General features: G+C 41.1%; 1 protein-coding gene across 2 annotated transcripts in view; it reads left to right on the top strand.

Moving 5' to 3' along the window:
• RNGTT (RNA guanylyltransferase and 5'-phosphatase) overlaps positions 1-25,153 on the top strand; it is a 176,412-nt gene that overhangs the window by 73,511 nt on the left and 77,748 nt on the right. Inside the window, exon 12 of one of the 2 annotated variants that reach the window (XM_088519770.1) lies at positions 18,851-18,919. The exons of the other annotated variant lie outside the window; for it this stretch is intronic. Within the exon in view, the coding sequence (XP_088375896.1) occupies positions 18,851-18,919 (69 nt within the window). The remainder of the gene's footprint in view (positions 1-18,850; positions 18,920-25,153) is intronic. 2 annotated transcript variants of the gene reach the window in all.

The following is a 25,153-nucleotide window of genomic DNA, read 5'->3' as shown; positions in this document are numbered from 1 at the left end:
GCAGCCGGACACGGTGCTAATTCAAAGCAACAGTTGTGGAAGCGCCGCAGCTCCTGGCCATAGCCCAGCTGCTGTGAAGACTCTGGTAACTCTTACTGGATTTTGAGCTCTTCTGACATGGGATGTTTAAAACTGTTTTCTTATGAGAGAGCATGATCATATAAATCATTTTCATCTTTCTCCTATGCTGTGGATCGTCACTTCATTATATATTTTTTAAATATATTTCTACCAACATAAGGCATATACCTAAACATTATTTAGAAAGGTCAAAACTGTGAGATCTCTAGGAATGTATTTTAGCCCGGGCTTGCATAGTAACTAGAGTGTCCTTTTCCTAGAGTGTTTCTAAGTTGTATGTGTATTCCAGATACCTGGAATCTGTAGCACTCTGGAAACTCTTTAAAATCTTACAGGAGATTGCTTTTATTATCACTCATGCATTAAGGCTATTCCAAACCTAGTTATGTATGTGGGGGCTCTGGAGTTTTAGATTTTTTAAAAAAAAAAAATCAGTGAAATTGTTTCTACAACAGATCAAGGAGAGTGAAGTGATTTTCCTTGAAAAATATTTTATTTTGTTTTATAGCAGATAAAGGAGAGATGCCAGTTTCTAAAAGAGTAAATTTTTCTTATACTAGAAGGATACACTACAGGACGAGGAGGTTGATGAGGCCTTCTATAGTCAGCTGGATATTGCCTCTCAGTCACAGGCCCAGGTTCTCATGGGGAACTTCAACTACTCCGACATCAACTGGAAGGACAACACAGCCAGGCACAAACAGTCCTGGAGGTTCCTGCGGAGCGTCGATGATAACTTTTTGACCCAGGTTGTGGAGGAGCCGCCGAGGAGAGGTGGGCTACTGGACCTCGTGCTACCAAATAGAGAGGGACTTGTAGGAGATGTGAAGGTGGGGGTTAGCCTCGGCTGCAGTGACGGGATCCAACGAGGAGGAGGCAGGGCTGTAAGCAGCCTTGCAACCATGGACTTCAGGAGGGCCAACTTTGGCCTCTTCAGAGACCTCCTGGGAAGAATCCCATGGGCTAGAGCTCTAGAAGGCTAGAGGGGCCTGGTTAGTTTTCAAGCGGCACTTCCTCCACGCCCAGCAACAGTGCATCCCTGTGTGTAAAAGGTCAGGCAGAGGGGGCAGGAGACCTGCGTGGATGACCCAGGAGCTTGTGGCAATGCTCAAGCAGAAGGCGTCGGTATACAGAATGTGGAAAAAAGAGAGAAATTTCCTGTGAGAAATACAGGAACGTAGTCAGGGAAGGCAGAGATGCGACAAGGAAAGCTAAGGCGTGGTTGGAATGCAATCTGGCAAGGGACGTCAAAAATAACAAGAAAAACTTCTTCAAATATATTAACAGCAAAAGGAAGATCAGGGAGAACGTGGGTCCACTGGTGAACGGGATGGGCACCCTGGTTACGAATAACACAGAAAAAGCAGAGTTGCTGAATGCCTTCTTTGCTTCGGTGTTTACCAAGGGCAGCCCTTTAGAGCCGCAGGCCCCAGGGACAAGAGAAGAAGCCGGGAGAGAGGAAGACTTGCCCTGGGTAGAGGAAGATTGGGTCAGAGAGCACCTAAGGAAACTTGATACCCACAGATCCATGGGCCCTGATGGGATGCACCCCAGAGTGCTGCGGGAGCTGGCAGAGGTCATAGCTAAGCCGCTCTCCATCATCTTTGAAAGATCCTGGAGAACAGGGGAGGTGCTGGAAGACTGGAAGAAGGCCAATGTCACGCCAGTCTTCAAAAAAGGCAAGAAGGAGGACCCAGGCAACTACAGGCCAGTGAGCCTCACCTCCGTCCCCGGAAAAGTGATAGAACGGCTCATACTGGCTGTTGTCTCCAGGCACATGGAGGACAAGAAGGTGCTCAAGAGTAGTCAGCATCGATTCACCAAGAGGAAATCTTGCTTGACTAACCTGATAGCCTTCTATGATGGAATGACCGGCTGGATAGATGAGGGGAGAGCAGTGGATGTCGTCTATCTCGACTTCACCACGGCTTTTGACACTGTCCCTCACAAGATCCTCCTGGGCAAGCTCTGGAAGTGTGGGATAGATGAGTGCACAGTGAGGTGGATTAGGAACTGGCTGGATGGCAGAGCTGAGAGGGTGGTGATCAGCGGTGCAGAGTCTAGTTGGAGGCCTGTAGCTAGCAGTGTTCCCCAGGGGTCAGTCCTTGGTCCAGTCCTGTTCAATTTATTCATCAATGACCTGGATGAAGGCACAGAGTGCTCCCTCAGCAAGTTTGCTGATGACACGAAACTGGGAGGAGTAGCTGATACCCCAGAGGGCTGCGCTGCCATCCAGAGGGACCTGGACAGATAGGACAACTGGGCGGTGAAAAACCTCATGCAATTCAACAAGGCCAAGTACAAGGTTCTGCACCTGGGGAGGAATAACCCCAGACACCACTACAGGCTGGGGACCGACCTTCTAGAGGGCAGCTCTGCAGAGAGGGACCTGGGTGTCATGGTGGACAACAAGTTGACCATGAGGCAGCAGTGTGCCCTCGTGGCCAACAAGGACAATGGGATCCTGAGGTGTGTTAAGAAGAGCGTCTCCAGCAGGACATGAGAGGTGATCCTGCCCCTCTACTCAGCCCTGGTGAGGCCACATCTGGAGTATTGTGTCCAGTTCTGGGCTCCACAGCACAAGAGGGATGTGGAGCTACTGGAGAGAGTCCAGCACAGGGCTACAGGCTTGATCAGGGGCCTGGAACATCTGCCCTATGAGGAGAGGCTGAGGGAGCTGGGCCTGTTCAGCCTGGAGAAGAGAAGGCTGAGAGGGGATCTAATCAGTGTCTATAAATACCTCAAGGGAGGCAGTGAGGAGGATGGTGCTGGCCTCTTTTCACTGGTGGCCACCGACAGAACTAGAGGGAATGGCCACAAACTGAAGCACCAAAAGTTCCACAGGAGCTTAAGGAAAAATTTCTTAACAGTGAGGGTGACAGAGCACTGGAACAGGCTGCCCAGAGAGGTTGTGGAGTCTCCTTCTCTGGAGATCTTCAAAACCCACTTGGACGCAGTCCTGTGCCACGTGCTCTAGGTGACCCTGCGTGTGCAGGGGGGTTGGACTAGATGATCTCTAGAGGTCCCTTCCAACCCTAAGCATTCTGTGATTCTATGAAGTGTTCTTACCCGTTCTGATAGAGCTGAGGAAGTCAAAGCAACCCCAATAATCTTATTTTCCTTGCAAAAAAGAGATTCATAAGCTTGGTGTAAGCAGACACCAACATGAAATGAGTATCAAATAAGAGCTTTGTTTTTGTCTTTTTCTTTGATCTAGCAATACACGAGCATAAATATATCCAAATTTGTGGGGCAAAAGAGTAGCTTTATCAAAAAGAAAAGAAATTAACCTACGAAATAGTTCCGCTTAAGGAAGATAGGTATCTGAAGGAAGAATAGGATGTGTTAATTCAGATACGTTTTTATTAACAAACTGTTAATTGATTTTATAATGAAATTTGTGTGCTGTGTGGAATTATTTCAGTGACTATTTCCGTATATTAGTATGCATTGCCAGTGTGATTTTTAACAATGTGACCGATAATCATTGTTCTGTTTTAGTATAATGTGATAGCAAGGAAATTAAAGAACTGTTTCAATCTCTGCCAGAAAACATCATAACAAGTTCAAAAAAGGTGGGCAGGGGCAGGGAGAGAGGGAGAAAGGCTAAATTCTTAGGCTTATTTTACTTGAAATTGTTAACTACTTGCATTCATTAGTAGTTGGTTGGTGTCAGGATGTAAAGTTCCAAATTTAGCAAAATATACTTTGTACTGTAGATCTGTCAGAATAAGTTGCCAGCAGAGGAGTATTGAAATGATCCTCTGGGAATCTGAAGCAGATACTGGGCACATCTTCTTGAAGCTGTATCCCTAGAACCTAGGGGATTAAAATCAATTGCTCAGATCCTTTCTTTTTCTCTTCTTTTTCTTTTTTTTTTTCTGACTAAACAAGATTTCTTAATTATTCATATTGTTTCCAATATGTTGGAGTGTAACACTTCCAAAGAGGGCATTTTTTTTTCAAAGTCAGCCATGAAATAATGCTCTTTACTATTCTTTCTCTTTCCTTTTCAAACCTCATAAGCGCTTTTAAGGCAATGGCTGCCTTATTAACCACTAGTAGAGCGTCAGATGGGTGGATTTCTTTTGGCTATACAAAAGGACTGTATCTGTGACTTGCTTTCTGCATGTGCATCTATTTTAATTTTCCTTGTCTCAGTGTATTGTGACTGGGAGAGGAAAAGTGTTATGCAGTGCTAGAATTGGTTTCAAAACAGATTTATAATTGCTTTTGACATTGATGACTGGGCAATATATATATATATTTGTTGTTGTCTTTGCTACTAGACGTGTCTTACAGTTTGAATTATGGAAAGAAGCTTTTTTTCTGGTGAATTTTCTTCATTTCTATGAAGAATATTACTGTATGCAGCAGTCAGAAATGCAGAGAGAACCACAGAATCATAATGGTTGGAAAAGACCTTCAAGATCATCAACTTCAATTGTATGGAGAGAAAACAAGGGAGGCAATCTGCAGTGCAGAGAGCAAGCTTCAATGATGTTTTTCTCTTAAGTGTTTCAATCCAATTGTGTTTTACCTACTTTATATGAGACCAGATATGATAAAAAAAAAAAAACAGAGCAAAGAGAAGTCACATCCTCAGTTTTAATGAATTGTATATTTTGAAAGATTTTTCACCAAAATCCCTGTTTTTTTTCTTTTTTTTATATGCCTCCTCTATAAACAAAAAAATAAATGTTGCACGATGAAGCGTGTTCTTTAAATTGCGATTATCAACTATTACCGTTGCAGCTGTAGTTTTGCCTTGGTGTTTGTTGTTTGTACTAGGTTTCAGAATTAAGGACTACAGCTTTACAGTATTGTCTCAAACATCCTTTTGAGGCAATTTTTGATGCGCTTCTGCTGCTTCTGGCAAGACTGAGGTTTGGTTGTAAGAGGAGGGAAGAAAAAAGGGAGAGGCACCTGGTGACCGCCTGTATTCCCTTGGCACATCCCCGGAAATCTCGCCATGCCGGGCTTGGAGATTGTTGGGGCAAAAAAGTGTCGATACGTTCATCAGCCTCCATAGGGAACAAAATATTAAACACGGTTCATTCTTTTGACTGGGAACAGAGCTACCCTGGGCACGACTTGGCCTTTTACTGTGACTTTCCAATTCCGTCCAGGCCCGTTTTAGGTGCTGGTGAATCTGCTCTCTGTCAGTGCAGTTGTGTGAGTGGCCTCTTGGCTTACATGGCTTTTGGCTTTTCATTCCTTAGCGTGGAACAGAATTCAAAGGGAGAGGCCGGTGAGATCCATGAGTTCTCCATCCCTGTGAAGGATGGCAGCAGTTTGAGGTTTTTTTCTTAACACTGTGGTTTTTTCCTGGTTCACTTTCATTATTGCCTAGGAACTTTGGACTAGACCTTAAGTTGCTTTCATTAGGAATGAATAATCTTTCATGTGAATCTGTGCAATGAATGCTCTCTTTTTCTCCTCTCCTCCTCCCTCTCCTCTCCTCCTCCCCTCCTTTTTTGATGGGAAGGACCATGGCAAATTGCTGTTTGGTTTTGGGTGCACTCAAGTGCTCTGATTTTTTTTTTTTTTTTTTTTTTTTTTTTGATTAGTCACAGAACCACAGAATGGTTGAGGTTAGAAGGGGCCTCTAGAGATCACCTAGTCCAACCCCTCTGCTCCAGCAGGGACACCTAGAGCACATGGCACAGGGTGGCATCCAGTTGGGTTTGGAAGATCTCCAGAGAAGGAGACTCCACAGCCTCTCTGGGCAGCCTGTTCCAGGGCTCTGTCACCCTCACAGGAAAGAAGCTCTTCCTCATATGTGGTTGAGATACGTAACCCATCTGGACTTACTATGTGTGGGGCTCATGGCTTACGTGTTTTTCCAGTCTTTCTATTTTAATTACTAATTGCAAAGATATACGTGGCACGGTTAAAATGCTTTCTCTCTGGTTTATGCTTTAAAGAAGTTATTAATTTTAATATCTTCTCTTCCATCTTCCTTGATGCTAAAACATTCAAGACCAATAGGATTAATGTTTTATATGCTGTGTATTCTGAGCCTGGAATCATATTTTTACTTAGAAAAATATCCTAGGATTTTCAAAAGTGAGATAATCTTTGTTACATTGAACAGGACTGTTAGGAAATAAAACTTGGAAATAGGAAATGAAATTTGGAAATGATCAAAGTGTTTGCCTTCCACTGTCAAAGCCAACAAAGAAATCCCCTGCAAAAAGTTTTTTGGGAGGCCAAAGTCCATGAATACGCTGGCTAGCAAAAGCATGTGGGGGAAAAATCCTCCTTATGCACATCATTTATTTTTTGTTTTTCCTGTTTGTTTGACATTTGGATTTTTTTCCATCCAATTTGAAACTGCCCTTTTTTTTTGGTAGCTTGAGAACATAGTATGTTTAGAAGGTTGTTCTGATAAACTTATGTCTACCATTGAGGTGGTTTCCTTTGGAAAATTAAGTGGCTGTGGAACTCCTGTCATGATTAATAAAACGGTAGGTGCATGACTTGCTGATGCTGGTATAAAATAAGTTGCGGGCAACTGTGACAGCTGAAAACTAGCACTTGCATGATTAGAGTTCATGAGGTGCAGGCATGAAGGAAAAAGCCCCAATAAAAGACAGAATATATGGACACAGCTCTCGGCTGTCTGTTCAGAAGTGACTGTAGAGGCCTGTAGAGCCCCCTTCTTAGGTCACCAAGTCGCCTCCCGACAGGATGTGGGCAAGAGTTGCAGTCATGGGGTAAAACCCCAAAGAAATAAATGGTAGATATGGCAGTAGAAGAAGTGTCAAATAATCTCGATATATTTATTGAAGACCTTGTATTATACATCTTGGTGGAGAATGAATGGTACCATCTGGAAGCCTTTTTATGCCAGAAAGACTTCTTTTCTCTGTTTTTATTTTTGTTTTTATTTTCTATGCCTTAAGGAGTAGCTTCATTGGCTCACCTATCAATCCACTCTTTCCTGACCCAGAATTGGCAGCCGTTCTGTGCCTGGCCTACACCAGAGTCCTCACTCCATCTGTTCTCTTCCAGGTTTTTGGCCTGCTTATGATCTCCTTGAATTATCTTCTAACTGCCTGCACGCTGCCATTTTGCTTGTGTTTGCTTTTCTCTACTTTGTACACTTGCTTCCTCACTTTTGTTTTATGCCATCTCCTTGAAATTGCAAGTTAAATGCTATGAGGGCAGCGTTGCCTTCATCCCCTCCACTCTGCTGCTTTGCTGCTGGTTGCTCTCACTCAAATGTGCTTGGAGTGCTTTTCTTCCTGTGAATGCAAACAGCGGCTGGCCAGGTGAGCTTAGTAAAGAAGCAGTGAATACGAAACTAGAAAGATGTTACCCCAGACTCATATTAGAACACTCTGAAATTCAGGAATCTTCAATTTACAGCTGCTTTGTATCTCAGCATGTAGTTTTTCAGTCCATTTTTTCAGGCTCTACCATGCGAATGTTACACTCGCCAAGTGGTACCATGCTTCAGTGTGTATTTGATTTCCTCTGCCTTAATTTTGTTATTACTGTAGCTCATGCTTTGGATATACACCAGGTGTTACAGGGATCCAAGTATTCCTCTTTCCACTGGGGCTGTACAGAAATATGGTGCCATTTGCATTGCAACCATGCATAAACTCCCTTTTTGGTTTTATTTCTTTCTTTCTAAGTCTACAAGCCGTTTTTTTAGCTAAAAGGTGTTCTCACTTAGATGGGAATCATGCTTTTATGATCAGTCTTTACCAGCTTGTGAGTACCAGTTTGGACACCTCAGTGCAGGTATCTATTCTCCCCTGGGGAAGCAGTGCTCGGCCCCTCAAAACGTTCACATCCCACCTCTGTGGTGGGCAGAGACTTCAGAGACCACCTAAAAGACCGGCATAGCTCATAGGAGAAATCTGATTTGCTCCCTTTTTGTTCAAGGGGCGTCTCCTAGCAGTATAACCCTGTCTCAAGAGTTAGGTTTCCCAGTCTTCCACCAAGAAACTCCCTCCTGTGCTAGAAAAAAAATAGTTTCAGCTGTGGCTGATGTTCATCTCCCTCGTGCTGGAGGGGTCACCTGAGGAGACCTCTGCAAGAACAAGAATCTCTCTTCATTTCCTAGTGTTAACAGAGGAGGATTAGGCTACTTGCTCTTGATTATTATTACATAAAGTATTGAACTTCAAGTATAATATTTTATCGTGATGTAATTTTACTTAGGGAGAAGGGTAATAATTCTGTGCTTTCGGTTTAAGAAAAAATTATTCTACACATTAGTTAGTTCTCACATTTTTCAGGAAATGACCTGATAAAGTTAAAACAAGCAATCTGAAATATTCCCATGAAGGATTGTTTTCATAACTGGTGACCCACGTTTGATATTGCTACTGGTGCAAATTAAATTAATGGAGTATAATTCAGATGTGCAATATAGCATTAAATTCTGACTTTCCATATTACAGCATGGAAAAGAAAACAGTGAAACAGAAAAATAAGCACGTGTGGATGAAGCATTATATTTAGGGCGCATTGTAAGTTTAAACATTAGAACAGTACGTACTCAGTTTAGCTGTTAAAATTCTTCTCTTTTCAGAAAGATGACAAATTCTTGCATTTTGTGCAATGGAAATATGCCTTCCTCTGTAGGAAAAATGCCCATAGGCGTTTAGCACTGACGTCTGTTTTCACAGTGGTGGTGTATTACCTAAACACAAGGCTGTTTGGAGCTAATTACCAGTTGGTGTCCCAGTATGGGCAGTGGAAGGGGTTTCTTGGATGCCTTCTGAATTAGGTAGAGGACTCAGCTGTGCTGACTAAGTGGGTTGCTCCACTCGTTAATTGAGGGGCAACTGTTTAATATTGTCCATTGTGCCACTTCACAGCCTGTCACTTCCCCAAGTGCCTCCTGGCAGTCGGGCTCCGCAGGGAAGCCGTCAGCCGTCTCCTGCTGGAAAGGTTTTTGAGAGACGTGCGCTTAATTTGGATAAAAGCACAAAGAAAATGGTGAAGATGGGCGTGTCCTTGAAAGTAATCTACTATGGTAGAAGATTGTAGGACACCCCTGCTAGATCCTTCTTTCCTTATAGTATGCCCAATTTTGGAGAGTGGGGAAAGAATGTACTTTTTTTTTAATTAAGAAATAAAATTGCAGTGTTTTACTGTTGTGGTCTTACAGTAACAAGTTTAATTTGGATTTTTAGCAAATTAAGCCCTCAAGTGCCATCACATAGCTGAAAAATCAGATGTTTTTAGACATCCAGAATATAATGTTAAATCTTAATCTTTGTGTTAAAAACACTGCATCAGTGCCCAGTGGAATACATTAGCCTGCTTTGAATCAAGCAGTGCGACAGTAAATGTGCAAAGCCTCTGTCTTGTTGAATATCCATTTTATGTCTAATTGAATTACTGTATATACAAATTTGTCTTTGTTGATAAAACTTGGTCCTAAATTATCTGGTTTAATTAAACAACCCTGTCCAGGTTCTTGACAACTGGAGACTGGATTCTATTGTAGCAGTTTACTCGGGAGTTGGATGACAGATAAAATCTATCAAGTTTAAAATGTTGCAAAATCATTTAGAGAGCAGATGAAAATGTATTTGGCCACAAGTACAAGGTCTTGTAGTCAACTCTCTTTTTTTTTTCATTTGACAATGAAATATTCAAATGTTGTATTTGATCAGAGCCTGAGTTTGGGGAACTTCTCAGCATTAGTAAGCAGAATTTTACAGAACTGAGGATGCAGTGTATAAAGAGCCTCTGCCATCCATTCACTAATGTCACAGATTGCAGATTATTGACCAATAAATCAAAGAGTTTAAGGGCACCTTCATGTTCCAGCTTCAGCAGAACCCGGGTCTCGGGGACGAGTGTCCTTGCGGTTGCACACAGAGCGCTGACACCTCTAATCGCCATCTCCCAAGGATGGCGGTGAGAGCGGAGAGCAGCGAGGAGCAAGTATCAGTCCCTGAAAGAGAAAATTGAAGGTGCCTTGTGGGTTGAAGTGGAGAAATGGAAAGAGCACAGTAAATTAAACTGAAAAACTCTGAAATGCACTGCCCCTTTCTCCATCTGTTAAAATAAACATGAAAGATTATTACCCTTTGAAAGATTCCTCTGTAGCATCAAGGAATCCCTGTTTCTCGCCTTTTGAAAGTGTCACCAAAGTCATTTAAACTTTCTCCATGTGCTGCCTGTTTCTCTTATTTGAAAGCAGCATTTGAAAACATCTTAGGTAATTGATGTCAAATTTTCAATTGTGTTTTTGAAAAGAGAGTGACAGTGAAAGATGCCTAATGCCTGTTTTGAATTCAGTAATGCAGATGTGCTGTCAAATTAGGCATTAACACACATAGCGCTTGTGTTATTCCTCGGTATTGCTTTGCATATATTAGGTACATGACCTCTGGATATGCACACTCAGGGCTAGCAAGCTGAAGATGGCTCCATGGGGCTCTTACTGCACCGTGCTTTGCATTTTCTGAAGTGTCTCCATCCAAATAATAAGGAAAACATACAAGAAGTGTTAGTAGTGTTTTTAAGGACGTTAACACTGTTAATGAATAGCTCTGAAGCCAAAAAGTAAAGAGCAAAAGGAATCATTGAGCCTTGCCTCCCACCCATTGCAATATATTGTATTATTGTATGAAGCTTTATTTTATTTTCTTGAGGCTGGATAATGAAATCAAGGTAGCGTATTTCTTTCATGCTTTTAATACCAGAACTTGCCTCTCATTACCAACTACAGTAATTCCCTGCCAGTCTTACATCTGAAAGGAGCTTTTCTTGAAATCCTTTAGAAAGGTAGTAGGAAGGAGGAAGCAGCAAGTATGAGGTGTATGTGGTGGTCTCCTGCTTGCTGTCCTCCAACAAGGAGGCTGGCTGCAGGCGGGATGGATCCCACTCCCACTTTGTGCCTGGGGCTCTTGCTCTCTCCTTGTCCAACAAGAACAAACCAGCTTGTCCGACCACAGCGTAGCTGCGGTGCCCGTGTCCCTGACGGCTGCCGTGCGCGCCGGATTGCCGGAGCGATGACGGAGGGAGGCTTTGGGGCATGTAGGCTGTGAATATTCATAAAAGGCTACGTGACCTGTCTCCAGAAGGGAAACGCTGGGTTGTGTTGTGGTGTTGCAGGAAGAGCGAATGATCGTCGGGTTTCACTGCCCTTGAATTTGCATTAACCATATTGGACTTGGCTACGAGTTAGGAGAGACTTCTAGAAAGAATTTCATTCTCCTCTGTGGTAGCTTCGTCCCCGGTTCACCTGGGAGGAATGCGTTAACTCCGGTAAAGCCTTTTCCCACAGAATGCTCCTCTGAAAAGAGCACGATGCAGCGAAGAGTCGTGCTGTTAGTTTGGGCCCTTGTGAGCCATGCTGTGTGGGCAGACAACCAAGGAGGAAGGGGGTGGTAGCGGTGGGTCTCGGGATCGCCGTGTTGGTTACGCTCTGAGGCCTGCCAGCATGGGGGCTTCGGGCCTGCACAAGGCCGCGTTTGTGGTACGTGCGAAAAGGCTCTAGCAGCTGTGGACTGTTTGATTTGCTGGGATGATACAGAAATGCGCACTCCTGCCCGGCTCCTGCCCGGTGCCGTGCCCTCCTCTCCCCGCTACCTGTCACCACAGCCCCGCGCCGCTCCAGCCTCGCTGCTCCGCGCCGGCAGGGAGCCCCTCGCAGGAACATCCCTGCTTGCGGGACTCGTGTCCCGCCAGGAATCGCGCCCTTCCGTCAGGCGCGTTGTCCTCCGGCAGCGCTGCGCTCCTCGAGCTGCGGGGCCGGGCGCACGTGAATGCAGCGGGGCACCTTCGAAAGGGTGAAATGCTGATAAATGATGCTCAGTGCAAGAAAATGCTTACTAAACATGATGAGCTATTGCAGAGCGGAAGCTGTTCTTCTTGCAACTGTTTTTTTTTTCTCTTACTGGACACTGATCGATCTATGTAGATAAATCTAAGAGTAGTAAATGCTCCCCAGTCAAGCTTTAAGAAGGAAAAAGGCTCCTTTGGGTGCTTGTTTTGGGAGCTACAAATTAGCCCTTGCTAGCAGGTGTTTTTTGTGCAGTTCTCATCTAGTGTGTTTAAAATTATCCATGTCGCTCCCTTATGGAATCCTTAAAATGTGCGTCGGTGACCAGCCGTATCCACCGCGCTTTTGTTTGGGCTGTTGGCGATTCCTGCACGGAACAGATGGGCCTCGCTTCAGCTGACAAGCTGTGGCATAGCCGAGCACTGCTAATAAAACCTCTCACATGTTAAACTTGACCTGACATTAATCAAGTTTTGAATGCTACAAATGATTCATGGATAATAATTAGTCTCTTGATCATATTAGTGAACATCAGTCTCGCATTGCTGCCATTATCCACTCCCATTCTGATGGGGAACAAATCCATTGCAGTAATTAGGTGTTTTTAATGTCTTTGGAGCCAAAATGTTCTGTGTGATTAACTTGGCAAAGAGGTTATTTTTAGGCTTTCAGTATGATTGCTTTTGGAGCTTCTAGTAAGTTATCAAACTGAAAAGCTTTCCATAAAATATGTTATAAAAAGTAACCGCTTTTTAATTCGATCAGCTGAAAAAATTCACCTCCCTATCCTCCTTTTTCACCCAGTCATTTGGTGTAATTTTCCATCATTGCAACAGATTGCCTACCTAAAGTAGTAGTGCTAAAGTAGTAGTGATTTTTGTTAAGTGGTTGAGCCTTTGAAGTTTACTTTTATTCTTCCTGTTTAGCACCAAGTTACTGCTTTCAATATGTACACATTTATCTAGACTAAGTACCATTTGCATCTTTTTTCTGTCTTTATGGCCGGCATTGTGAGAGGGTAGCTATATGAAACTAGGATTTGAGCTATATGCATTTTTTAGAAGATTTTCATGCAACTTGAATTACATGGTGATTTTTCAGTCAAAGAGCATGAAATTTCATTTTAAGTAAGTAATAACCAAAAAATTCACACTGTATTCCTTATGCAGTTATTTCAACATAGATTTCCTCACTGATGTACTGAAAACGAAGAAGTTACCTTTCAGTGTTTGTTTTTTTTAAGGGCATACAAAACTTACTTAAATTATTATTTGGGGGGAATTATATTTTTATTTAACTTCTACCACTTCTGATCCTTCTCTCTCTCTGATCCTTTATGAATATTACAGGCCATTACCATAGGACAGATTTTTTTTTCCACTTGATAATATTTTAATGTCTTAGTGTAAGAATATCTAGCACTGTGTTTTCGTGAATTTGCTGTAATAATTAATATGCTATATTGCCTTTCTTGCCATAAAAGGCTGTCATTTCCCAGCAAATCAAACATTTTAAGTAAAGCCAGCTACAACAAATTGAAAATATGTTAGAAAATCTGACTTAAACCTGCCATAAAGATGCACTTCTGTTCATACATTAACCACTGTTTTCACCTCATTTGTTTGGCATTAAGTAGCATATTATATTTTGATTAGGAAATAAGAATGAAGCAAAGGAAACTGGGTCATGCTAAATTGATTTAAAATCTGCTCTTCAGCATTCTTACAGGCAATTTGGAGGGAAACATGAAATCATTAGTAATTTCTCTCTCATTTATACATTTGTATGTGAGTAGTAAGTGCTAATGTTGAACCACTTACGGCATTTGGAATCACTGGGTACTAGTGAAATATGTTTGGTGCTTTGGCTGTGCGTCAAGTCACACTTCCGAGCTCACAGGATGCGCTTTCGAGTTACGAAGAGCCTCTTCCAGTGAAGGCTGCAGTTGCTAGGAGGAGCAGCTGGTAAAATACTTGGGCAAGTGCTCCCGTGTCCAAGGATCTTCTTGAAAGGAGATTCTTCAGCAGGACAACGGGGAGGGCATTCGTTGTCTTGATGACACAGCTCTTCTGAAACACTCTCTGTCCGCCCTAGTTTTGGTGTGTTCAGCTGATGAAGGAAAAAAAAAAAAAAAGATAAATCTAAGTTTAGAGGAAAAGCTATGGAAATGTTTAGAGAGTCAAATCTGCTTCCTTATGAGATGTTTTTGAATTTGAAGCTTGTTTCTTTCCCAGAAGGAAAAAAAAAAAGAAAAAAAAAATATTAAGAAGTGAGCTCAGAGTCTAAATACCTGTGAAGGGACGAGAAAGAAAAGTTGAAGCAAGAACAGATTTTATGGATTTTTTTTTCCTTTTTTTTAAATTATGCTTTCAGTAGTTCATAAGGCAACCTAACAGAAATTGCAGTCCAGCGCTGTGTGCTGTAACTGGAGACTGGACACTTCTCCCAGGGACTACTTGGCACTGGAGCCCATCGCGCTAGAAGTTACTTTGCTGTGCGTGGGAGGTTGGCTTTTTGTCTCAGCCGCACTGCAGCCATCGGGAGGCTGATCCAAGCTGGGGATCTCGGCCACGTCTGTTTTGGGGCAGGGAGGCGAGGAAGCAGTGGAACCGCCAGAGGTAGCTGAGCCTTCCCCTCTCTCCCCCAAAACTGATTAATCTCGACTAGGTTCATTTAAATTAAGTTTACTTAGATTCTAAAGCTGGGCAAGGTGAACTGTGCCCCAAGTATGAAAAAGATCAAAATCTGTTTGTCCTGTTTTTCAGAAGGTGAGTGCTCCCCCAGAGCTGCGGGTTCCCCTGGGTCCCTAAAGGCTCTTGAAAGTTTTATTACGTACTTCCAGTCCAGAAGTTATCAGCGAACGGAAATCCAAACTTGTCTTAAAATTTCATCTTGGGCAGTAAGTCCCTGAATTAGCCAACTTTATGCAGAGAGTTTGAAAATTAAAGTCTTTTTTTTCTCAGTATATGTGAAATGTCCGTCCTATATAACCGATCATGCTATTTCATTTTGGGGCCGAAAGCAACTTTTTAGCTGTTAATTCTTGATACCCCTTCGATTTAAAAAATCATGTGCTGAGTGGGGAGGGAAACTGGAAAAATTCTGAGCTGGGGAGAATAGCAAAGACCAACCGTAGCCTGCAGGAACCAACTTGACTCATCTGATGCTGAACTGCAATTGATCACATTTTCAGGAGGCTCCCTCTTCAAAAGGTGGTGGTGGAAAGCTGGAGGTTTCAGTGTTAATAGATGGGGTTGTGGCTTTATCACTGCCAATTACTGTTGTTTTATTTTGGGAGATGGAAGTTTTGTGATGAGTTTGAGCCACCTTTTTTTTGTTGCTATAACTTAACATACACAGTGTTATTGGTAGAATTTCTGCTGTCATTCAAAACTGACTTCTGAAATACATGATTTTTGTCCTGACTGTTAAGCAAAATAGTTGTCAAGTTTTTTTTTTTAATCAACTCTTTTTTTTTTTAAGCTAAAATTAGGGAGGCCACACATGAAAACATTAGAGAATTTTTTTTTAAAAAAAAAGGGAAATAGGAAATATATATAAAACAAAATTCTGCTTTTTTTTTACGCAGTTCTTCAACTGTGATCCAGAATTTTCTTCATCAAAAACTTGAGCTTGCAGAGGTCAAGATATTTTTTATCATAAAGTTAGCAGACATGGCTTAGCTAAGTCTCTAGTAGCAGGCATGCATTAAATTAATTGAAACTGTTAATCAGTTTTCTTAAATGCTCTTAACCACTGTACATTAAAAAAAAAATCTGTGCCTCCCAGTTTGGAGGTTAGTTTCTTCTGAGACCCCTTAAATACTTTGGGCAGCAATGATAAGAGTAAGTAATTTTTATATTGAACTTGTAAAATTGAGGCATGGTGTAACAGGTATGCTGAAGAGAGAGATATCGAGGAGGTTGTCATGTACAAAAAGACAGAAGAAAGTAGAAAAACATAGAAACTGGCTAGCAAGGCAAGTTAATAGAAAAATAAACCAGAAGTAATACCCTATTTTAAAATCAGAATCTGCCGTCTCTTTTAGAGAAGGGCAAAGACAGACACTAAATAATCATTTCCTTTTAAATAAGATGGTAATTAGTGGTGGTAACTTATGAATATTTTTCTGAAAACCGTATATGTTTGAAAAGAATCTGCAGGGTCTGTACAGAGCCTATACCACTTGCGAAAGCGTGCCTGTAAAACCTGGCAGTCCTGAGGGTCTGTGGTCTCATGTTGAGGAGTGGCTTTGAAAGCGAGCTGGACTTCAGGTGACTTAAATGCTGCCTGTACGAAGGCGGGAACAGCAGTATGCACCTGTCTGAAGGTCTTGAATTCTAGTCGACAGACAGTTAACTGCACTATTTATACATAAAACTTCCGAATAAGTTTGACTATGGAGTGAAGAAGTAGCTGATGAGGAACCAGGAGATGAAAAGGCATGAGGGCTACTGCACGCAGAGCTGCTGTAGCTTGGCTTAAAGCTGAATGAAGCCTGGAGCGGTCCTGAAATTGAGGAGAAAAAAAGGGGGCAAGAAAAGCCTTGTAATAGAAAGTGGGTTTTTATTTTCTGCATTTCCAAGTATTTTACAAGCCAATAAATGCTATCATCTTTGCATCAGAAAGACGAAATTGTTAGGGGATATCTGCCCATCTGGGTAAAAAAGCACACCAGGAACAGTTGGGTGTAAAGAAGCTGGACTTTTTTTTTTGTGGAAAGCCAGCAGAAAGACATTAATGGATGTTTTGTGTAGCTCAGTATTTTGTGTGTGTGGTTTTTTTTTCTTTTTCATAAGAAGGGTAGTACCTGCTAGACTTGCTTATTTTAATGAATAAAATGACTTCTGAAAGCTTGTAATAATTGCGAGCGATGCCTTGGAATTATGGAAAGCTTAATGAAAGAGGACTAGGACCATGTGGAATCTGCGTGCATGGAAATTTCCTCCTCTTCCCGCTGGAGGAGCCAAGTGACTGGGTTGGTGTGAAGTATCAGGAGATCTCTGAAGTGCCACTGTTCCCTGCTCCACCGTGGAAAATTCTGCTGACCGATTCACAGTTTTAACCCAAATCACTGGAGCTGATTTTGCTATTAGAGCTGCTTTTGATGTCACATTGCTGCTCTTAATCACAGTGGTTAAAGAGCGAGGAGAAATCCTTTTCCTTGTCACGCAGCTCCATTCGTTTCATGTGATTATATCACTCTTTTCATCAGAGGAAGGCTCTTATTAGATGGAGCAATTATTTTCAATTCCATTTTATTTTAAAGTAATAATGGGGGGAAAAAATGTGAGTAACAGGCTCCAGGATGATTATAAGGCTGCTTGCCACGTTCCCAGTCGAGCAGGAAGCCATGAGCCATGTTTGCCAGGTTTTCCAGGTGGGAATGCTGAGCAGGAGGCTGCGAGGAGCGGCCTGTGAGGTTTTCCAGGCGGGAATGCCGAGCAGGAGGCTGCGAGGAGCGGCCCAGGAGGTTTTCCAGGCGGGAATGCCGAGCAGGAGGCTGAGGTGCTTTTTTTTTCCTTCCATTTGTAAACTTGTAATAATACTCAAGCCTAGTTTCTAAAACTACTTTTAGATATAGTATGGAGAGCTGCAGGTAAAACAGTGCACAGTAATGATTTTATGCTTTTCCTGAAAGTATCACAAGCTCTGAATTAGAAGATTGTATATTAAATCAAAATTTGCTTAAGAATGTCAAATAAAGTAAAAATGTGTTTTGTTTACTTGCCTGGCTAGCAAGAAATGTATATGTAAGCTTGGTGTCCACTTACTAGAAGTTTTTATTTTTTTTTACTGTATTTTTGTATTTGAAGGGAGGATTTTTAAAGTATGCATTTAATAAAATATTTCCTATATAGTTTTATAAGTATTAAGTGTATTTTTATTGCAGAGTTTCACTGGCCTGTACTTTTTGGAAATACTACTCAACTCAGAAATCTTGAAAGGATCCCCAGAAGGATTTGCCTGTTTAGATGATTTTTACCAACTCTTTGGAATATTTTGTTTAGGAGATTTTCAATGTACTCATTGTTCTGCTGAAGCAAAGATGAACAGTGAGGGTTTTTCTTTTCACTGTTTTGTATAATCATTTAGTACACAGTCAGTGAAATCTAAAGGTTTCATAGTTTTCCCATGTAATCATACGATTCTGAAGATTATATGTTTTGTTAGTTTTTTAAGACCTACTCTATCAGATGCAGATTTCAAAATGATAATGTAGATGCAGAAGTATGCTGGGAATCAGATTCTGAATTAGACCTCTCTGTACTGAAAAAGAGTGTCTCCATGGATTATTTTTGACTTAGAATCCAATATCCTTAAGAATTCTCTCAAAAATGTGCTTTTCAATTAAATTTCATCTAAAACCTGAATAACGAATGCTGTAACTGTTTGTACAGAATAAGCAAATATTCTAATCATTGTGTATATAAAGAAACTTAGTCATTTTATAGCAAAAGGATGAATTATTGTGTGAAAGCATCTACAGGTTTAGAAAAAATGTTACGTATTATTATTTTAAAATAGTCGGTCACAAGGCTTTGTGATTTATTAAATGTTGCATTGCTCTGAGTCATGCATCGTGTAGTAAGATAGGAGTGCTAATCCTCACCTCTTTTCATGCTTTTAAAATTAATCCTTTCCTGATGATGGAGTTCGATACTTAAAATCAAGTTGGTGGTTCACTGAGTTAAATTGAACTATACATGAAGTGGTTTTCAACACTTCTTTTTTTGGGTGACGTCTTTTCCTTGAAGTGTTTCCTTGAGCGCGTAGCTTTCACAAAACTTCTTTGAACCTCATGTGCTCTCTGTAAGACCTGGTAGTTTGGTGAAACTCTCTGCGTTGACATTTCCCAAGCTCTAACATTGTATCTGAACCGACACTGTTGGCCGGGGGGCAGTTACAGTGGTACTTTAGAATCTGCTTTAGAATCTTGTAAGCAAATTATTTCTCTATGCAAAAAGAAAAAAAAAAACATGTATTTTCCTTTTTGTTCTACAGCTTCTTGAAGGAAACTTTGCTAGAGAAGTTAGTCATGAAGTGGACGGACTGATTTTTCAACCTACAGGAGTAAGTAGTATAAGATGAGATTTCTTTTTTTCTTTTAAATGAGATTTCTGCTCCTCCTGCCCTTCTTCCCTCCAGTCTTTTATGTCCGACCCAATCTTTGTTTCAGTGGGGATTGCTTTTCAAAGGTGATTCTATTTTTTCTGGTTTCACAAAGGATTTGAATTCAACCAGTTCTCATCCAAGTTGCAGTGTGTGTTGTGTGTGTGTGACTTTGGGTGGAACCAAAGTAACATTTCCCAGGAATCAGCTCATGGTTCTTTTTTGTTTGTTTGTTTTTGGTTTTGGTTTTGTTTTGTTTTTCCACATGTGTAATCATGTGCTATTAAATCAGGAAGGATTTTTTTATTTGCCACTTTCAGCCGCTGCTCAGCCCTCAGGTAATTTCTTTATTTTTCTTCCTCCGGGATGTTTCACACTAAAATTATAATAGAATTTGTGATATATACTGTTTTAGCAAAAGTAAAGTATGCTATATCTTTGAAACCTGTTTACCAGTGGTAAATGTGTGACTGGGAGGGGGGAAATGCCCAGAAGAATTGCAGGCAGACTTCTTAGCCATCAAAAAAGAGCATAAAGAGATGGTTTGCAAGAAGCAAGAGTGGCTTTGTAAAAGCAAAGCTGTAGCATCAGCTCTTCCAATCTGCTAACGTCATTACTGCCTCTGAGACAACAAATGCAATCTAGGCAGTTACATGTTGTTACTGAAACATCATCAGTGTTCACATTTTTTCTTACCTTGTAAAGCAAAGAGTCGTTGTTTAAATTGGACCAGGAATTCTGCCTTGATAGCGGCTTGTTGAAAGCATCTGTGTTTAGTTTAATACTTCTGTTTTTTTCTAGTCTACTTTCTATATTATAGATCTTGGCAAGGGTGATGACACTGCCATCTGGAAATAAGTTTAACCTTGTTCTTCATTACTACTACATCAGCTAACCACAAAATGAATGATCAGTTAGTCCTTTTGTTTCTATAACGTAGTAGATTTTTTTTTCTTCCCTCTAATGTTATAGCTATTCTAAGCAAAACTACAAGGATGAAGAAAATTGGTGTTTCCCTAGGAAATCCTGGTGTGGTCACAGAATATTTTTTAAATGTAAGGTGGTTGTAAAGGTTTCCCAAGATCACTTTTCTGAACAGAAGAGGTTTATACTATTGAGATTAACTAGAGTTAAATTTGAAATTACTTTTTCCACTTGAAATGAAATTACTTAAATGTCTCTCTAATCCTGTTGTTGCAGCAAATTAATGTATGATGTTTTGTGTTTCTAGAACTTGTGTTCACTGATTTAGTGTACTGGGAAATCTATAACCCAATAAAAGCTATCTCTTTCTGTTTAAATATTTATAGAAGTTTTCTGTTTAAAATATGGATTATATTTGTTTAGTCCAATTTATTGTTCACTTTTCAGTGTTATTTCAGGTTTTATCAAATGCAGTTTCACTGTAGCTGTGGTTAAAGATAAAGCAATATGGAGTTTCCTCAATGGTTTTTGGAGGTGAGGAAAATATAAAAAATATATTTAGAGAAAAGAAGTTATTATAGATCTATTGGACTGGGAAATAATAAGCCTGTTTAACCGGAAAAAAATTGAAGGAATACGCTGACACTGCTTTTTATTTTATGCATTGCAGAGAGCTTAGAATAATTGGCACCAATGCAAGGGCAACAGAGATAACGCACTAATGATCCCTTGAGATACCAACTGAAATAGTTTTTCTGGTCACATTGTAGCTGCAGTCCTGTCTGAGATGGTATTAAGTGATTTTCACAGAGGCAGATACCCATTGGTGCATGGGGCGGCTGCCTGAAGTTTGGTCATCAGGAAACTTTGTCCCAAGGGAAAAGACAGCAAGCCAGACTGCAAAAACCTGTGGCATATCCAGAAGAAAACGGATTTTCTTCAGCCCTTTTTACTGACATGTTTGATCTGGTAGATAAAGAGATAGAGATGATGCTGACATTTAGAAGCGGGAATATTTAAGGAATTTATTTTGGGAGTTCATAAAGTCTCGTGGGTGTTTTGAGGAAGAAGGAAGGGAAAGTCAGAGCAGAGAAGGTTGAATGGGAGACTACCATTTCCACAGAGGAAAACTTGAGGCAGGGGAAAAACAATTTCAGTAAGTTTAGCCATTAAAGCAGAATACGTAAGTTAATTATATAATGAAAGATGAGCGTGTTCAGTCTGCTTGGTGAAAGTGTTCTTAGTTTTTTCAAAGATGTTACTGCCTTCATCAGATACAGTTATCCAGACCCGCGCATCTGAGTAGAACCCCCACTAACTGCAGGCAGCCCCGGTACTGGGAGTAAAGGGCAGAGAAGTTTGGTTTAAGCATGTCTTACAATGAAAATAGAGCATGTGAAAGCCTGAGAACAGGAATGGTGCTTGCGGCCGAAGCCCTGAGGTTGGCTTTTTCTCACTCTCCTCTTGGATATCGAGAGCTTCAGCACAGTAGTGCCCATGGGTTGGTTGAATTTGCAGAAATGAGGATACTTTGACCAAAAGGAATTTGTGAAAAGCTTTGCTACCAAATGTAATGTTTCAGCTAGGTAGGATGGGGTCTAGTTTCTTCTGTTGGTCTTCCGATCTCCTTTTGATCTAGTATTATGAACCGTAAGCTCCTTTTGCTGAAACGTGGGTTGTTTTGTGCTGCGAGTGCTGACCATGGGCACAGTGGTGAGTAGCAAGAAGTTTGTGTTCTGCCTGTGCAGGTTAGCTTATTTTGCAAGATAGTGTTAACTGCGTTATTATTCCTAACTACTTCACCAGTTATCTGTTAATTATTATTCATTTGGGACATGCAAGTACTTTAATTTCATAAATGTCAGCAACCAAGGCCTCCCTTCTTCCTCCTTTTCCAACACTAAATGTTTTCACAGATTATGGCAAGAGCATGTTTAGTGGAAGCAGTGGAGATTTTTGCTTAGTTTATGATCTCAGGATGTTTTATAGGTGACTTGATGTGATGTGTGCTTCATAGGGCCCCCTGTGCATTCCCTGTCATGCCTGCCATCCTCTAACAGCTCCATGGTGAGAGACAAATACAAGACAATGTTTTCTTATTATTGTTTCTCTTCTTTCCTTTGCACTCTTTTCCTTTCCTCTGTTTCCTTTTCATGTTTCCTCTGTCCAGTAGCCTATTTCCACATTCTTTTTGGTTTCCCTTTTATGTCTTTTCTCCCTGATGCTGCTTCTCCCTCCATCAGCTCCTGCCCATGTAAGACACTGCTGATAACGTTCCCATGCTGCTGAGTCATCTCCATTCCATCTGATCAGCTTTCTGATCCCTCTGCATGTAACAGGTTGGCAGAGCAGGGACCGAAGCTAAGTGCTAATTAGGAGGAGTGAAAACAGGCCAGCAGGAAACTTCATGGACGGGTATGTGCCCCTCTGATTGCGACCAGACCATGAGTGAATCTGCCCAGTAGTTTGCAGGTAAAAGCTTAATGCATTATTCACAGATTCTAAATGCTCATCTAAGATTGAGAACTTTGAATCATTTTTTTTTCCTAAAAGGTCACTTCCAGACAATGAACAAGTTTGTATGTTTGTTTTAACACTAGCAGTTTGCCAACCTGTATGTTTTTTAATTGAAATCTCAAAAATGGCCTCTTATCTCTGAATGGCAGAATCAGCTCGCTGACCTGTACCCGCTCATCAGTGAAATTACTTTTGCTATCTGCCTTGTAAATCATCCCTTCCCTAGGTATCTGCTGGGGCTATCTAATTTCTGTGCTAGCAGTCTCTTCGTAACTGGTTTCCTTGCTGGCTAGAGCTATTATTTTGCTTCGCTTGGAAAAGGGATGAAAATTATTTTATTCCTTGAGCAACTGAAAAGCAGGTTAGGTGGCCATCACTTAGGAAGGCCTATGGACACTTTTTAAGTAGCTATGGAAAGCTTGTATCAGGATTTATTCTCTTCTATTTCATCCTTTTGCCTCCTGATCTCTATGATGTTTTTGTTTTGTCTCTGGCTGATTTCTGCCTCGTAGTCCGTTCTGTTATTTTGGTTGAGGAATAAAAACCCATTGTGTAGGGTAGGATTTTCTGGGGGAAGGAAAGAGGACAATTGTTGAGTTCCATTCTTGTGAGAAAAATGTTAAAGAAGGTTGAATTACTTACGACTCTTAGTATTAAGCACTAAGAAAAAGTTTACTCTTTAAACTGGAAGGAGAATAATAAACAGATTTTTATTACTTATTATTGCATGAGACTTCTAGTATATCTGCCTTCCCTTCCCCTTGGCAGACTGAATGGTGGTCTGAAATGCTTGATCGCCTGTTAATTATTTGCACTGGTCCCATTGTGTAGTAGGCAGTACTATCATTTTTCATCGTTGAGAAAGTTCATCCAAAATCGCTAAAGCTACCTCAACTCTCAATTACTGAAACCGAACGAAATACATCGGAAGGGTACTGCTGAGTGCAGTAGCTCCAAAAGGTCATGTTGTGTTTCATTAAACAGTGCCAGTTTCTCATAAATAACCCCATATAATTGGCATGCCTTTCCTAGCGGAGAACACCTTTGGTGGGCTCTGCTGTGAATTTTAAAGCATAAACCAGGTCAGCTATTGCAAACATTTGAACATTTAACATTTAGTGTTAAATATTTCCATTGCAATAGCAGGTTTTCGCTACAGATAGTCTCAGTACAACAGATGATGGATAAACTCCTAGGAACCATCATGTACATAACAAATTTTTGCTTTTATCAATAACGTGTTTTTTTTTTTTCAACTTTCTAGATTTAGTTTTCCAATGTTTTAATAGTTCCTTGATTGCCTAGCTCTTTGTAGACTTTGCAGCAGAGGAGATCTAAGGGGAAGAATTTTCATCAGCCTTTGTATTGACACCTACTACCTAAACCTTTTATGAGTATCTCATTGCTAGAAGTTACATCCTCTCTAAGAGGCTGTCCTGGACCAAATCTGTTACCCGTCGCACAGGTTGCCGTTGTCGTGTGAGCATGTGGTGGACCCTCCTTTGAAGGAAAACTGCTGCCAGCCTCCTGAAACGCCACCCAGCTTCACAGCTCTCTCCTGCCTATGAATAGCTGTTGCGTTCAATTTCCATGGCAATGTTCTAGCAGTTCTTCACGTAAACTGCTGCGCCTATCTCCAATATACCATCCTCTCATACGCTTTATGAACAGGCTAAAATGTCCTAGCAATGCCGAGTATTTCTCTGAGTGTTCTTCTGTGACCATGCAAGTCATTTTTTGTGCCAGTTCAGGTTTGTTTTTGCTATCTCCAGGTGATTTGCTTTATGATCTTTTTATATTAATAAGCAGGAAAGAAACAAAATACACATTAATAAGTATAGTCTTCACCTAATTAAATTGACAGACTCCTAAGCAAAGATGTTACCATTTTCATATATAGTAAACTTATTATTTGCACTGATTGTCTTAGAAGTTGAGATAATTGTCACCTCAGGACATTTCTTATGGGTGCAAACTCCCCAAACATGTTTGGTGTGTCAGTTACCTCAGGTTCTCCCACCATCCCGGCTTGACAAAAAATGGCCAAGGGAAGTGAGTGACTTTTACGTCTGCACAGAGTGAAAAAGTGATGCCTCAGAAGTTCTCCTTGCTTAACTTTCTACTGTTGTCCATGTTATTTCCCAAACTTGTTCAGCTCAGTCCTTTGTCTGAACACTCGTCAGTCTGGTTACTTAAGAAATGTGTTAGTTCTCTTTGACAGGTTATCTAATGTGTTTGCTTATGACCACCACCTGGACCTCTCTGATTTATAAGGCAATGAACTGCATATGTGACAGTTAGCTAAAAGATGCTTAAACTTCCACGGTGCAGTTTGGTCATCCTGTAGCTACTGCTTGCCAATGGCATTAGAGAGGAGCTGCTGCCTCCAGTTGCCATAATGTGCACCAGCCATCCTCAGGATTGTCACCTGACAGTAAAAAGGTGGCTCCTGCCTTGTCCTAACATGGGCTGCAGGTCAGGATGTGCACAGCTGTCTCCCTGGCAGTGTTCCTGGTCATCCTGAACCTTACAGCAGCCCTTCTGGGACGCAGGATTTGGCAGATCAGGAAGGATGACTTGGAAACTGGAAAATCCAGTGGGAAGTATATCAGCACTCTCTTTTTAAGATACTGGAATAGCCTCATGTATGATTCATCCATACTCCTTCTATCCAACTAAAAAGATTTAGGAAAATGTCTGGAAGAACAACCTTGCTGGGTTTATTTTCTCCCAGGACTTTCTCCAGTGCATGTC

This window comes from Tinamus guttatus, unplaced genomic scaffold, assembly GCF_059628265.1.
Source record: "Tinamus guttatus ecotype Peru unplaced genomic scaffold, ASM5962826v1 Tinamus_guttatus_pri_ptg000070l, whole genome shotgun sequence".
NCBI lineage: Eukaryota > Metazoa > Chordata > Aves > Tinamiformes > Tinamidae > Tinamus > Tinamus guttatus.
This window is presented reverse-complemented; position numbering and strand designations above follow the sequence as displayed.